The sequence below is a fragment of the Ammospiza caudacuta genome, chromosome Z (genome assembly GCF_027887145.1).
Source record: "Ammospiza caudacuta isolate bAmmCau1 chromosome Z, bAmmCau1.pri, whole genome shotgun sequence".
NCBI classification, from domain to species: domain Eukaryota; kingdom Metazoa; phylum Chordata; class Aves; order Passeriformes; family Passerellidae; genus Ammospiza; species Ammospiza caudacuta.
The window spans coordinates 49,679,232-49,695,542 of record NC_080632.1 but is presented as its reverse complement, the minus strand read 5'-3'; the positions used below and the strand labels follow the sequence as shown (position 1 = coordinate 49,695,542).

At 39.1% G+C, this 16,311-nt stretch overlaps 1 protein-coding gene across 3 annotated transcripts in view; it reads left to right on the top strand.

Moving 5' to 3' along the window:
* Nucleotides 1–16,099, top strand: part of ZSWIM6 (zinc finger SWIM-type containing 6) — a 106,084-nt gene extending 89,985 nt beyond the window's left edge. The window contains exons 7-12 of one of the 3 annotated variants that reach the window (XM_058823846.1): nt 2,116–2,347; nt 6,155–6,290; nt 10,733–10,890; nt 11,417–11,580; nt 13,368–13,449; nt 15,237–16,099. In XM_058823846.1, coding sequence (XP_058679829.1) covers nt 2,116–2,347; nt 6,155–6,290; nt 10,733–10,890; nt 11,417–11,580; nt 13,368–13,449; nt 15,237–16,099 — 1,635 coding nt within the window. Of the gene's footprint in view, nt 1–2,086; nt 2,348–6,154; nt 6,291–10,732; nt 10,891–11,416; nt 11,581–13,367; nt 13,450–15,236 lie in introns of all 3 variants that reach the window. The other 2 variants (XM_058823844.1, XM_058823845.1) reach the window with 2 other exon arrangements.
* Nucleotides 16,100–16,311: the final 212 nt, after the last annotated feature.

Sequence of the window (16,311 nt, the reverse complement as noted above, 5' to 3'; positions counted from 1 at the left end):
CACATTTGCATACCTTAGGAAAACGCAAGGGGGAGAAAATGTTTAAACTAAAAAGCACTTAAAAGTTACCAGTTACTCATTCTTGAAGAAAATTACATATTTCATGTTTGAAATAAAACCCCGTAAGACTTCATAGCAGCAGTCTTCTCCACATACATTGCACTGTTCTTGTTCTGAGAAATTGCAGGAAATCACAGGATCACAGAGTTGTTAAGTTTGGAAGGCACCTCTGGGGATCATCTAGTCCGCTTGGTCTGCTTGTAGCAGGGTCACCTAGAGCAGCACATTGCTCAGGTCTGTATCCATTGGGTTTTGAATAACTTCAAGTATGAAGACTATACAACCTTTCAGGGCAACTTCCTGCAGTGTTCAACCACCCTCATAGTTAAAACGTGTTTTCTTATGCTCAGATGGAATTTCCTGTATTTCAGTTTGTGCCCATTGCCTCTTGTCCTGTCACAGGATACCACTGAGAAGAGTCTGGCACTGTCTTCTTTACATTCTCCCATCAGATATTTATACATTTTGGTAAGATCCTCCTGAGCCTTCTTTTTTCCAGGCTAAATAATCCCAGCTCTCTCACTCTCATTACATGAGAGATGCTGCAGTCCATTAATCATCTTTGTGTTCCCACACTGGATCTCCTGCAGCATTCCCATGGGCTGGAGAGCCCACAGCTGGACACAGCACTCCAGATGTGGGCTCACTAGTGCTGAGCAAATGGGCAAGATCACCTACCTCAACCTGCTGGCAACACTCCTAAATATAGCCCTGGTTATTTCTTAGCTACAGTGTACATAATATTCCAAAACAATGACAAAACAATGACGAAACACTTGAAATTGGTAACATATATAGTCTATAAATGGTAGGAGTTGGAAAGTAGTGTTGCTATATCAATACATTATTCAGGATAGGGATAGGATATATACAGCTGTTTCAATTTCAGTAATTGCTCCCCTGGATTTTAACTGATTAATTCCTTATTTTCAGTCTCTTTCCACCTTTGGGGTAGCTTCTTAACAGTAGTGTGGACAGAAACTGGATTCATTACTTTACCTGAAGCTCTTTTATGTACACATCCACAATCTTCTTGGGGCTTTGCCTCAGAACTCCTTTTATTCAATTAGATTTTCTTCAGTAAATTTCTACTCTCTTACCCACTAGTTCTGGAAAAACTTTCAGTTAAAAATTTGGAAATCAGATTCTCTGCTGTTACTAAAAAACCAAAACAACCCCATGAAATAAAAATATTGTGTGCTGAAAAGTAACTTCCTTTTGTACACACACGTGCAATCTTCCAAGTGCATTCAGCCTTTCTATTTGTTGCAGTTGCCCATCTCCTTACATCTGACAACTACAACTTTTTGTTCCCAAATTAGACTGTAAAATGCTACAAGCTGAAATAGCATTTTGTCATATGTTGTGTCTGTGAAGTGCCAGATGAATTGATAGCACTCTTTAAAACAGTTTATGGCTTGGCCTGTGTGGGATTTGCTTGTAATTGTTACTAAAAGTAGGACTTCTAATGTTAACAATATGCATTTTTATCATAAGCACAAGTGTAACAAATTAAAAGCCTGAAAAGAGTGCTAGCAAACAGAGCATATAATAAAGGCGAGGAGGTCCTGGGCCTATTGTGTTTGCACAATTCTAATACCTTCAACTGATATCTACATAGGTGTAAAAGCACTTACTCCCTTCCTCTTGCACATCAGGGCTTCAAGGAAATACAGAAATTGGTAGGGAAAGAAATTGGAATGGATCTTGCAGTTTTGGCCTCATTAACACAAAGCGGGAGGAGCTGCCTTTTTTAAAATTGAAAACCTTTATTTTCACTTGAGTGGATTATTTAAAACCAAATTATTTTTGTGTATTTCTGCTATGTGGAATTAGATGACCTATTTTAGATTGGAGTGCTGTATTTTGAGATTAGCTAATAATTTAAATAATTCTGAAATAGTAATACTAACAGTGAAAGCCTTTGTGAATGTGGCATTGTAGGCACATTTTATGGGTTTAAATTTTATTTTATGGGTTAAAATGGTTTACTGATGTGTTTTTCTTTTTGTGTCACCTCTTACAGAGAACCTGGGGCAATGCAAATCTCTGGAGTACCAGCACCTGCCTGCACACAAGTTCCTAGAAGAAGGGGAATCTTACTTAACACTGGCTGTGGAAGTAGCATTGATAGGGCTGGGACAGCAGCGAATAATGCCAGATGGCTTGTATGCACAAGAGAAGGTTTGTCGAAATGAGGAGCAGCTTATTTCTAAGCTACAAGAAATTGAATTGGATGATACTCTGGTGAAGATTTTTCGAAAACAAGCAGTCTTCCTATTAGAAGGTAGCTGAATATAGATGCTAACTGCTTCTCTAAACTGCCTGCACTTACATAAGTACACAGAACTAGCGTTCCTTCAGAAGGTGCCTTACATGCTTCAGATGGTTTTTTTGCTTAGAACTCCATGAAAGTTTTTATCAAGTCTCTTACGAGAATTGTCGTACTTTAGATATCATGTGACTGCAGAGATAAGGCGTATACTGACCTATAAACTTTTTCTTTTAATTTTGAATGCACTTTGTTCTTTACATTTGTTGCATGTCATAATCTCAATAACCTGATTATATACTCCAGGCTAACTATTATATAACACAGTCATCAGTTATCAACAGTTCCCAGATACCAAAATTCTAAGTATTTCTTGTATTCTGCAAAAGGAACTATACTGGCAGCTTTATAATGTATTAAAGTTTTGACCACTGTGCCAAAGTGAAGAGCTCAGAAAATTCATGAGGCAGAAATGCAACATTTTATTTGTGAAAATAAAGAAGATTACTTGCCTTTGAAGTTTATGTCATAGGTGGAAATTAAAGTATTTGGCTTCAGCTAATGTTGTGGCTTCAGCTCTGGTCTTGTGCCTAAGTTATGACCATGACATGCCATTTGTGTTTTGCAATTAGGCAGTGTTGAAATAACATCTGTTCATGGAAGTGCGTACTTTTGTCTTAACTTTGAAAAAGGCTTAACATGTAGCACTTAAGCATCGTGTTCAGAGAGTGATGTCATGGGTTCCAAGATTGTCTTTCTGGTTTTTGTGAATGGAAGAAAAAACTTCTGGGGAAAACATTGGCCAAAGGCATAATCCAGGTTTATGAAGTCTCGGTGAGACACCCAGATTTTGAGTGCATGCACATGGCATGAAGGGGAGTGTGGTACTGCCCTAGGTGAGTTGAGAGATGGCTGCACAACAGTCAGGTTTTACTCTGTTTTTGTGACACATTAGTCTTTTTAAATGTTGTCTTTTATGGAAGAGGTACAGTATGTTGCTTAGGGTTCCCAGCTTTAAGTGACTGTTTTTGCCTAGATTTGAAGCTGCAGAGAAGCTGCAGCACAGTGAAGGTTTCCATAATGTTGTGTCTGTACTGCTGCTTTGTGGCCTTTGGACAAGAAAAGCTACTGTCTTGATCTAGCTATTAGCATACAGGATTCCTCTGCATTATAAAATCAGTTTGCCACATCTGTTAACTGGTAAGGGTGCTTTATGAGGAGAAGGCAGGAAAAGACATACTCTCCGACAATTCAGTTTACTGCTTTGATCACTGAAATTCTTTTAATGTTTTCTTAGAGTAGTAAAGAATAGTAGAGTAGTAAAGAATAAAACTGCCTAAAAAATTGCCATTGTGAGCAATGTGCAGCAGTTCTCTTGCATCAGTGTGTGATGAGAAATCTGGCTTTTCTGCAGTAGTTTCAGTGTGTTCCACATTAGGCAGGATCTGCCAGTTTACATGGAGGAAAAGCTGTGCAGTGATTTAAGGTGCTGATCATACCAATTGTGAATTTTTAGTTGAAATTCGGTAGATACAATAAAGAAAACTTAATCCAATATTAAGCTGATTTCTATGCGGTTAATGCAAATTAATGCGTGCTGTGTGTAGCTACCATTTGAGTGTGTGGGAAAGCAGAACATAAGACCGTTTTGCAAGAACTGTTCTGATTTTTTGCTTGACTGCTAAGTTAATGGCAAAACATATTTTCATATAAATGCTTTGTCATGTGTTCTTTGTGTCCTGACTGAGTTTTTGACTGGACCACCAACTGGCAAACATACATGAAATTGCTTCTTTCATTCAAACAATGCCAGCTAGATTTGAATAGCTTTCAACTTCATTTCAAATGGTTATGAGACACACTGTCACTTACTAAATCTTCTTTGACATTTCCTTTGCAATCAGCCTTGTTCTTTAGAAATGCCCATCTATAGAGCTCAGAATTTTTTCATGTCTAGTGATTTCTATCCTTGTATGTTGTGCTAAGGCAGTGGTCAAAAACATTGCTGAAACAAAAGTGCACCCACACAGCTCCATCCATCCATCCATCCATCCATCCATCCATCCATCCATCCATCCTTTCAAGTGTGATGAGTTGGAGGCTTAGTAGAAGTAGTAGTAGGTTCTGGAACTGCTGAGTGCTATCTGTGCAATAATTGTCCTGTAATGTTTAATACAAGATGCTTATTCTGTATCTCGCTGCATTTACAGCCTGAACCTCTTGTCACTGAAGTCAGAATAGAAAGAAAAACATAGTTTTCCTCTTAACAGGAATAACAGTCTTAAGTGTGCAGAAAAAATGTAGAAATAGGATTCAAATACACTGTGAACATTTGAAACTCAGCAAGTAAATAGTTGCTTTTAATCTTTTAATTTTGTTGTTGTCTATCATGATGCTGCTGTTATCAAATTAAAATCTACACCTTACTGAGAGAGAAAAATCCATTGCCCCAATAATAGGGGTAATTTTCACATAAATAAAATAGAATTTTTTTAAATCATGTGGGTATACTGGACTAACAGCCAGCTTTGGTGCATAATCTGACCTTGTGTTCATCATTGTAGAATTGTTCAGGTTGGAAAAGTCTGATAGTATTGTTGAGTCCAGCCATTAAGCCAGCCACCACTATCTTCACTACTAAACCCTGTTCCTAAGTGATAAATTCACACTTAATTTGAACACTTTTCGTAATGGTAGTTCCGCCACTGCCTTGGGCAGCCTATTCCAGTGCCTGACCATCCTTTCAGTTAAGAAGTTTTTCCTGATATCCAGTATAAACCTTGCCTGGCACAATCTGAAGCCATTTCCTTTTATTGTGTCTCTGCTTGTCTGGGGCTTTTCAGGCAGGGCTAGAGAATCATAAGGTCTCTCCTGAGCCTCCTTTTTTCCAGGAGTAATACCCCCAGCTCCTGCAGTTGCTTCACAGCACTTGTGCCCCAGACCCTGCCCCAGCTCCATTGCCCTTCTCTGGACTCTCTCCAGCCCCTCAGGGCCTTTCCTGCAGTGAGGGCCCAGCCCTGGACACAGCACTGGAGGTGTGGCCTCAGCAGGGCCCAGCACAGGGGGACAATCCCTGCCCTGGCCCTGCTGGCCACAGCATTGCTGATCCAGGCCAGGATGCCATTGGCCTTCTTGGCCACCTTGGTTCATGTCACTAGCACCCTGAGCAGCTTTCCAGTTACTCTGTTCCCAGCCTGTGGAGCTGCCTGGGGTTATTGTGACCCAAGGGTGGGACCTGGGACTTGAGTCATGACTGCATTCAGACCAAAGGGTTATTTAAATGCCAGTGTCAGGTCAGATGTTTGAGGGATCAGGTGCTGCTGTGGTGATTAGTCATGTAATTTCAATTAAAGATACACATTTTTCTATGGTTATCATTCTTTTTTCCTGGTGAATTTGTGATGAAGCAGTAGCACATTGACAGGATGCATGGGTATTGATGTGCATAATATAACTGTGGAGGCAGAGCTAGGATTATGACTTTCTACTTTTGCATACCAGGCTTACTGAGTGAGTCCCATGAAGTACTGTAATAATTCTGTCATTTGTATAAGCACTGGCAGTGTGCTTAGTATCATACAATTTGAAGTGTGTCTTGTTTTCCTAAATAATACGTGGTATTTAATATAACTGTAACACATTGTGTATATATGATGTGTTATCTGTTTCACTGAAAATACCAATGTAATTTCACCTTTTGTGAAGGTGAGGCGATGTCTTTAATAGCACTACTAGCTGAAGATATACTGAATGCTTTTAAAGGTTCAGAAATTGGGGTCTAGCAGTTTGTAAAGACTGACATTCTGTTTCTCTTTCCTGCAGGTGGACCATACAGTGGCTTAGGTGAAGTCATCCATCGAGAGAGTGTTCCAATGCACACATTTGCCAAGTATCTCTTCACCTCTCTCCTACCTCATGATGCTGAATTGGCATACAAAACTGCACTGAGAGCCATGCGGTACGTATTCATGAGTTATCTAAAAAGAGCACAAGTAGTAGATGTGGAAAGGGGGAAAAGGTTTGGTAAACAAGACCTAGTCTCTTTTCCTAAAATATACATTCTTCCATTCAAGGAGTCAAGGAGGTACTGTTTTGGTTCTGTCATCCATAAAGTAAATGGTACTTGTAGTAACTATATTATAATAATTTGTAAATGTCCAATTAATGTTTATTTATACTTGTAAAACCGGATTTTCTGTTTCAGATACTTCTAGAATCCCACATCTGGGGCACAAGGTTTTGTGTTATAAAGCCGCTTTAGCATATCGATTCTCCCACCCATGTAGTTGTGTGTGCATGATGATATTGGTAATGAAATAAGGAAAGAGGTATTTTACCATAAGCCTCAGGATTGTTTGCTGCTTAGTCTGCTCAGCAGGACAATTTGTTTCACTCACCTTTATAAATTGACTCTCACCAATAGATTTGAGTGGTGTAGTGAGAGCCTTTGTGTTGTTTAGTGCTTCATAACATCTTAACCTCTTCTGGGTGAATGCTGGGATCTAAACAGAGTAAATCCAATGACAGCAAAATGTCTGGTGTGCATCCCATTTGTCTTCAGTAATCAGGAAAAATATGTTTCTCAGGCAGTGTTCGGTGTGTGCTGTCTCAGGACTGGTCAGATTGGTAATGATATCTAAGAAAAAACTTCTGAATGGGTTTTCAGGGACCTAAATGATCATAGATAAAACTGTTGTCCACATAGAGCTCAGGGAAGAAAGTGGTCCCATCTGAATGTCTGCTCACTGTCAAGAACCTAGTGGTTGATAGTTGGCAAAGAATAGCCACAACTGAGCACTAAAAGCAGTCAAGTCTTAGATTATAAAAAAGAAAAAATGTTGAGTTTTCCTGGTCATTATCACCAAGCATGATTGCACAGTGATTGAGGGACGTCCTATCCACGTGAAGAGTGTTCAGCTTCATCAAACAGATTGTGTCTGTATGGCTTGGAGGTGTTTATTCTGGAGCTACTCTCTCTAAAAAGCTAAACAGGGAGAAAATAATTATTGTGTTCAAAGGACTAAATGGGAGGCCCTGCGTAAGAGCAAAATATAGCTGTCAGTTTAATCCAAGGGTCTGCTTAGCCTGTTGGGTGTTTTTCTGCCTCCAAGAATGTCTAGTAATGGATGTTATGGGAAGAGTCTAAAAAATGTGAAGAGTGACCATGCATACTTGCTGGTTACAGTTAGCATTTTAGGAAATAGATTGAGAAGACAAAAGTACATTACTGATGAACTATTGATAACATTAAAATGTGTGATCAGAAAGCTACACTGGGCCACTTAAAGTTTACTAGTCTTCTTTTATCTCAAGGTAAGTACATGAATTACTGATTATATCAGAACAGGAAGATATTACAAAATATCATGCCGGTCTTTGGTTGGTTTTGTTTTGTTTCATTGTTTGTTGTTCCTTTGGTTGGTTTGGTTGTGTTTGGTGTGATTTTGGTTTTTTTTTAAGGAAAAAAGTTAATTATTTTGTAAAACATACTTGTCATGTATTTACTTTGAGTTACTACCTTAAAGTATGTCTCAAGAGGTAGAGTTTGTATGGATTTTTACTCCTTAAACTAAGCTATTGAAGTGATCCTCCAAGGCTGAAGTATTCATCCATCAGCAGATTCCTGACTGCCTCAGTGAACATGGAGTCAATATCCAGTTTCATTTGAACAAGGATTTGCCCAGAAACCAGTCATAACTGAAAAAATCTTTTTTGTGAAGTTTCCTTTCTCAACTGGAAAAACTAACAAGACACTGAAAGATCCAAATGATGAAATCTCCAGTTAGTCTTGGGTAGCTCCAGCCCTCATTTGCTATCAAGCTGTCATCTCAACCAAAGAAATGACTTCTTAAATAGACCAGTATAAGAAGGAATTGTTGTTTTGTTTCCATCTGGTGAAATCACAGGAAACATCAGTGCAATCAGGGCTATTTTCCCTCCATAGCCATTTTTTCATCACTTTATAAGACAGATAAAGGTTCAGCCCTAGACAGTAATCTTTCTTTTTGCAGTTTGATATTTGGCACTCTTCAGAAATGTGGGCTGCTATCTTGAATGGTGGTGGTGGCAGATTTAGATGCTTTCTATTCCATGTCTCTGCATTCTTCTGCACTTCTTAAATTCTCCTGAAGAAGGATGATTATTCTTTCCATTCACACCAGAATGTTAGTTCAGTGAATAAGGACTCCCAATACAAACCAAATGAAAAAGTAATATAATACTGCTTTGAGGAGACAAGAATAAAGCAAACATGAAGACTGAATGTGCATCTCATGACTGAGAAGTTGAATGGGTCAGAAGATAAAAACTTGAGCATCTTGTCTTCCATGGGAGGAAGGAAGTGGCTGTGGCAAGGACAGAAATCCCATGTTAGTAAAGGCGTTGCATGGAAATCTGTACAGCTGCTCATGCTTTTAGAAGTGAAGCATTTCCTCACATTTATTAAAGAAATTAATTTCCCAAGACCCCAGGTAGTTGCTCTTCAGATAGGTGTTCAGTGTCAGTCTGCATGGGTCAATTACCCATGGCAGCTCAGGAGTATTTAACCTTCCTGTATTCAGAAATACCTGTTGCTGTTTAGTTTTTTGAGTCCTATTTTAGTGTATGGAACTCTTAATATGAAATAAAAGGAAACTGAGACCAGAAAGCCTTTCATGTATGCACCTCAGGTCTGCAAGGACAGGGTTGTGCAGTCCTTGATGGTCATTTCTATTTAGTTTTCTGCTTCAGGACTGAAACATATGGAGCATAGCCTTGGAAAACATGGATCTGCAGTTGACTGCTCACTTGAATGTTTGGTTTAGTTTGGTTTGATCCTTTGTTGAGCCTGAATTTCAGCCAGGCTTTGGGACCCAGACTTCAATGGTGATGTTTATTCACAAGGTAGCTTTGTTAAAACCTAACTAAATAATTGATATTTGAAAGGAAAAAAAAAAGGTTAAGAATGCTAAATCTACATGTGGTTTTCTGGTGCTCCCTAACCTTGCCAAAATTGTGTGAATGCCACCAATTCACAGCAGCACATCTTTTTCACAGCAGAAGAGCACATAAGCTGGCAGTTAAATGCAAAGTGACAAAAGGTTTCTCCAAAACAGTCTTTCTTTCATGCTTTTTGGCTGTTTACTCTTACTCATAACCTACTAATCCCTTTCTTAATTTAATAGTTAGGATCTTTTCTGTTCACTGGAGCTATCTCATAATGCATCTCTACAACCTCAGTCTATGCTTGGAAAAAATCAGCTTTAGAATATATTTATGAAGAGGTGTCTTTGTGATGCTGGAGAATAGATTTGATTTGATACAAGAGTTTTTTTCCTATTTTCATGCACTTACATGTGTGTGATAGTTATTTGGGTGGTGTGTTGTACTTTTAAGTGCCTGCTAGATGCCTTTCCATATATTCAAAATTACCCTTCTCAGTGAATATTTTAAGTATATTATTATGCTGTATTATTATTTTACTAATAAATCATACGCTTCAAGAATATAAAAAAAAACCTGATGAAAGTCAAATCCATCTTAATGCAAAAAAAACCCCAACATACTCCACAGCTACTTACAGAACTTAGGTATTTGTTTAATTATAAGAAATTGTAACTTACATTTAAATGGGCTTATTCTACAAGAAATAGTCTATCACTGAAAAAAACACAATGCATTGGATTTTCAGTGTTCGGTAGTTGCAGTTTTGTGGACAAAGAGATGCAACTTCCTTGATCGTCGCAGATCACTTCCTTCTAAATAATCCCATGCATATGAAAGCTGGTAGAAACAGACCTCAGATACTAAGAGACATCAAGAAGCTAAGCACTGGAAAAGCTTTTCTTCTGGACATGGCCTTATTGCTATTTATTTAACCATTCATATGCTGAAACTATGCTTAACTGTATTTTAAAAAAAAGCCTATTTTTGTACTGATTTATAGAGTTGCTGATGTACTGTCAGTATTTAGTGTTTTGCAAGGACAGTAAGGTTATATTTTTGCGGTGGGCCGTCATTTGGGTTGTAGTAGTCAACAACACGTTAATTTGAAATTTTTAAGTATGAATGCTCCTTGTTGGGTAAGACTGTTGTTGATTGATGAATACTTAATGAGAAAATGGAGTCTGAAAGTCATATTAAAGGAAACTGACTCTCTGTCATTGCTGTTTGGGACCCTAACATCTGATTAGGGTACATTATAAAATACTGGTAGGTTAAAAATGCCTATTGATATAGGAAAGTTTGGCAAATGCACTTTTGAGATTCCACAAGAAGAGAAGTGGTTTTCCAATTTTTTTTTCTGAAACTGTAAAAACATATTTCATTGACAATACCAAGTATTCTTGCAGCTTTAGTTTAGCTCATGAGCAGCCAAATGTAATAGTGGTTTAATGAAAGAAGATTTCTTTCTTATTTCAGGTTGCTGGTACTGGAATCCACAGCTCCTTCAGGAGACCTGTCCCGCCCTCACCACATCGCATCTGTTGTTCCAAACCGGTATCCCCGCTGGTTCACCCTAAGTCATATCGAATCCCAGCAGTGTGAGCTGGCATCAACCATGCTAACAGCAGCCAAAGGTACGTTGCTGTCAGTTATGTGCTCAACTAAATGTGTGCTTTTAATATTGCATGGGTAAACAGATCATAATGCTCATGCTTAGGAGTCCAGGTCATAGTCTGGCAATAGTTTGAAATGGGCACAACAAACTGAACTGGCTTAAATCTGTCATGTAACTTTCTAGCATAGTAGTTAATTTAGTTATCGGGTAGCTAGATGAACTCGGTATGAGGCCGATGAGACAGCTTTTTATTCTCCTGATACATGACTTTGACTGTGAGACACAGAAGTGGACAAGTCAGTTCCAAAATTCACAAATCAGAGTGACTTTTGGCCCCATGCTGCACTAACACCTTCAGATAGAGCAGTTTGTGGTCTCTTATATCTTTCATTCATATGCAATTTAATTATAGAAGGTTTCTAAAAACAGAGTGTGTGTAATTGACACATCATACTATTGCATAGCAATGTCAGGCTCAGATATAATGGACCTCTGGGTGTTTTGAGAGCTTGTTCCATTTTGATGATTCTGTTTACACCTTGCAGGTGATGTTCGGAGACTGGAAACAGTGTTAGAATCCATCCAGAAAAATATCCACTCCTCATCACACATCTTCAAGCTTGCCCAGGATGCATTTAAAATAGCCACACTCATGGACAGCTTGCCAGACATAACTCTTCTGAAAGTTTCTCTGGAGCTGGGTCTTCAGGTATTTCCCTCATTTGTTGTTATTATAATAGAAGAAAGAAATTTGATGCAGTGTTGGTGCATGTAACTTTTAAGCACAGGAAAGGATATTGTCTTTGGGCTCTGTCTGGACTTGGTTTTAAGTTTTATTTTCTACTACAAGGCTTAGTGTACTAGTAAACACAGACCAAGAATCTGCACAGTCCCTTTGTGCCATTCCAAGTGGAAGGTAGAGCTGGTATTTGTTGGCTGCACTCTTCTGTTCATGGCTGAGGGAGGACCAGTGTGGTGGATTCAGGATTTTATGTAGGACTGGGTAGAAAGTAAAATTACTCTGCTTGCTGGAAATGCACTGTATTTTCTGCATGGTCTTCAGGGGTTTTTCCCTTTTCTTTTTCTTCCTTTCCTCTAAAAAATGAGAATTGATACATGCTTGTTGAAAGCCAAGGTCAACCATAATGACTGGTTGCTAAGGCAGAACATGTTGGCACCAGCCTTCTCACTTCCATCAACATCCTGTACTCCACAAGCTGTGGTATAGTCAGAAGCCTCTGAGTGTGCTTGAGGTGTACAAGTACTGCAGATCAGTTTTCAGGCTCTGAGGAGAGACTTTGCAAGCGAAAAGGAGCCACACAAGTAGTGAATATTACCTGACACTTTTGAATGTTAGAGTTTACACAGTTCATTTCAACAAAAACAAATATCTCCATCCCTCCTCAGGGAATTCTTAAAAACATCATGCAAGGATCAGAAAACCATTTATTACTTTGGTTCAGTAAATAATGCTCCAAAGACTTCTGGGGAAAGTATATTTTCCCAGTTGCTTCTTATGCTGAAGAAAGGTACTAAAATCTTTAATTAAAAAGCTGAGGGTTCTGTATGCTTTGTTAGGCTTTCATATTTCCATGGTCACTGTGGAAATCTGTTTGTTTCATTTGTCTTAAATGTTTATGTGAGAGAGAGAAAAATCCTTACAATTGACCTGTGCGTCACCTCAAGTTTTCACCAAGTATCTTTAATGGCAACAGAACACTTTGGGTATTCATGGATACTCTTTTTGTGGTTGACAGTGTCATCAGAGTATCTTCAGTGCGATCTAGTGAAAGTAATGTCACAAACCCAACAAACTGGAACTGTTGTAGAATTTGCCCACTGTTCTGTTCCAAGCTTAAGCAAAGGTGTTTTAAGAATCTTAAAGATTTGTTTTCCAGAAGGAAGATGCATAGCAGTGTAATTTCCAGCAATTTCCAGCTGTGTAGTTTCTTACAGTAAGGCTTTTCCTGCAAGAAACAGTGTCAGCATTGTTTCTAGTGGCCTATAGATGATTCCCCCTTCTTTCTTCCTCAACTTAATTGTAATTAGGTTGTCTTTGTTCAGTATCCAGTACCTGACTACTTACCACAATTTTATGCCCTGGAATATCACACGATGATTACCGATATACTTGTGCATAGAGGGAGGAGATGTTACATAATTTAATTTCAATAATTGGTAGTTGATTGTTGGTTTTTGTTGCTTGGGAGAAGGCTTTTTTATGGGATAGGGTTTTTTCTTGCCTCCAGATAAAACAGTCTCCGTCCTCTATCCTTGAAGGGTCTGCAGTTGGAATTACTCTCTGTATGCTGTTCAAAAATACCCAATCAGTGTTTTTCAAATTGTCTGACATATCAGCTGAAAAAGAGGAAATGGAGAGAGCAAGAGGCTGCCATTTTTAACTCCAGTGTGTTTGAATACTTTAAAATCCCTTTCTGTTTGTCTATGGCCTTGGTTTGCAACTTAAATTTTATTTTGTTTGTGTTCTTTTAACAGGTGATGAGGATGACGCTGTCAACGCTGAATTGGCGACGGCGGGAAATGGTGAGGTGGTTGGTAACATGTGCAACAGAAGTAGGTATGTTCTGAAATGTTTCTCTTGTCAGCTGCTCTTACAGGGCTTGATCTTCCTTGTCAACACCCAGTTTCTGCAAATGCCTCCCACTTCATGTTCATCTCTAAAATTGCTTTGGTGAGAGCACATTATGGCAGTGATTAGTGGGTGTTTTTAGGCACAAAGCAAGTGAGACAATAGTTGAGTAATGCAGTATGACTGCTTTCCCCCATAAGCTGGAGGTGTGCATAACCTATGGGAAGCATACCCAAAATACTCAATACAGAAGTGGGAAATCAGTGCTCTCTCAAGTAGCATGTTTGGATCATTTTGGGCTTTGCTATAGATTTCCTGCCTGTCTTCATGAGGCATCTCATAAATCTTCTGTGTTAGGGTTTACCATGACTGCATTAAAACCTGTATAGCTGTTAAAAAAACAATCAAAAATCAGCAGCAATGCTAATGCGAACAATTTAAGTACTTATGATAATGGAGCCATTTTAATTGTCAGTAAAGGTATTTCTGGAGAGCATGTTTTTTGTTGTATTTTTTCCTTCTTCATATATCTGAGTTGGATTGTATTGCACAGATGCTTCTTGAGTTTCAGAACTTAGGAAGATTGCTGCTGCTTATTCTCTGGATTAATTCATTCTTTGTTTTATGCTTAGCTGACCATATATTGTTGTCAATAGCATGGGGAAATAGAGCTTACCTTTGTATGCTGTCTACCAGAAAGTGGTTGTGTCTGCAGAATTTCATGCAATGCTCTTGTTTTATTGCTTTTATATCTTTGCTAAGGTAATTTTTGCTGAGGTTATCTTACAGATATTAGTGCCTGAGTGTTATTTTGTGCAGCTGCATCTCAGCAAATAAAATACTGGATTTAAAATTTCTTCAAATTGGTTTACGTATTCTAATAGAAGTGTCCTGTAAAGAACCTAAAATGTTGTCCAAAGTACTCTTTAGACTTAATCAACACAGTAAAGAATCAATATGGTAATGCTAGGAATCTGTTTATTTAATTGAAGATACTGTATTCTCTGGCTATGCTGGTTTGCTGCAAATGAGTGGTGGGGTGCATGGAAAGCATTAGAGTCCTGCAGAGAAAATAAAGAACTTTGTGGTTTAGGTGGGCTCACAAGTGTGTGTAAACTGCCTCTAGCAATAAGGCACTCCAGTTAATTCTAGGTTTAACTTACGGAACCCATCAGTCAGTGTTTCCTCTGCCTGCGAAACACACTGGGAATACAGTGGCACTGAGAAATATAATATGCAGTAGTTCATATTGCTCAGTGTATTCCTCTAATAAGGATCTTGATGATCATGTATTTGCAAATTTGATTACTTTAAGGTGTGCTTAATAAGTTCTGCTAAGTTATGCCTTGGTGTTCCCTTAAGAAAGCCTTTCTGCCTACTTTTCACATGTGCTGTGCCTTGAGATTTACAGTGAGAAAAGAGGTTGCAATTGCCGTGGTGTGCAAGGTGAGGGCTGCTTTTGAGTGAGATGATGAGACTAAATGAGCCAGAATGTTTTACCCAAATTGTCTTAAGTAAAACAGCTCAGCTGTCACAACAGGAGATTAAAACTTATCTTGCAGGCTATTTTTGTTGTTTTCTGGGTTTATGTGATTGCTACAGAGTTTGTACAGTAGTCTTAGATTTAATGTTCTTTTCTAGCCATGCTGTCTATGAGCCTTTCTTGCTGGGTTGTACTGGTAACCTCTTAGACTTTGTGGGAAGTATAATCTGCTGAACATCTCTATCTGCTGGGTTTTATCAGTTGTGACTAATCCTTTCTTTCTCTCCCCCAGGTGTTTACGCACTGGATAGTATCATGCAAAATTGGTTTACACTTTTCACTCCAACAGAAGCCACTAGTATTGTTGCTACGACAGTGATGTCCAACAGCACCATTGTCCGTCTGCATCTGGACTGCCATCAGCAGGAGAAGCTGGCTGGCAGTGCTAGGACGCTTGCTCTACAGTGTGCCATGAAGGATCCTCAAAATTGTGCCCTTTCTGCACTGACCCTATGTGAAAAGGATCACATAGCTTTTGAGACCGCTTACCAAATCGTTCTAGATGCTGCTACAGCTGGCATGAGCTACTCGCAGCTTTTTACCATAGCACGATACATGGAGCACCGTGGTTACCCCATGCGGGCCTACAAGCTGGCCACCTTGGCCATGACACATCTCAACCTGAGTTACAATCAGGACACACACCCTGCCATTAATGACGTTCTGTGGGCATGTGCGCTCAGCCACTCCCTTGGGAAAAATGAGCTAGCAGCTATAATACCTCTGGTAGTCAAAAGTGTCAAGTGTGCAACAGTACTGTCAGACATTTTGCGTAGGTGTACTTTGACCACTCCTGGCATGGTGGGACTTCATGGAAGGAGGAACTCTGGTAAGCTCATGTCACTGGACAAAGCCCCTTTACGGCAACTCTTGGATGCCACGATCGGAGCCTACATTAATACAACTCATTCACGTCTCACTCACATCAGCCCACGACACTATAGTGAGTTTATAGAGTTCCTCAGCAAGGCACGAGAGACCTTCCTAATGGCTCATGATGGTCACATCCAGTTTACACAGTTCATTGACAACCTAAAACAAATCTACAAAGGCAAAAAGAAACTGATGATGCTGGTTCGTGAACGGTTTGGTTGATGAAAATGCGTGAATGGGGGACTGGGGGGGAGGGGTGGTTTGTTTTTACTTGAGCCTGCCTTTGTATCCTTTTTAACTTAAAGAAACAGAGCCACACCGGTATTATATGTGTATAGTTATATTGAGTTTGCAAACTGAACTGTCATGTTGTGAAAGTTTGTGTGTTTAATTTTTTTTTTCTTTTTTCTGTGCCAGAGAGAGGTTAAAAAAGG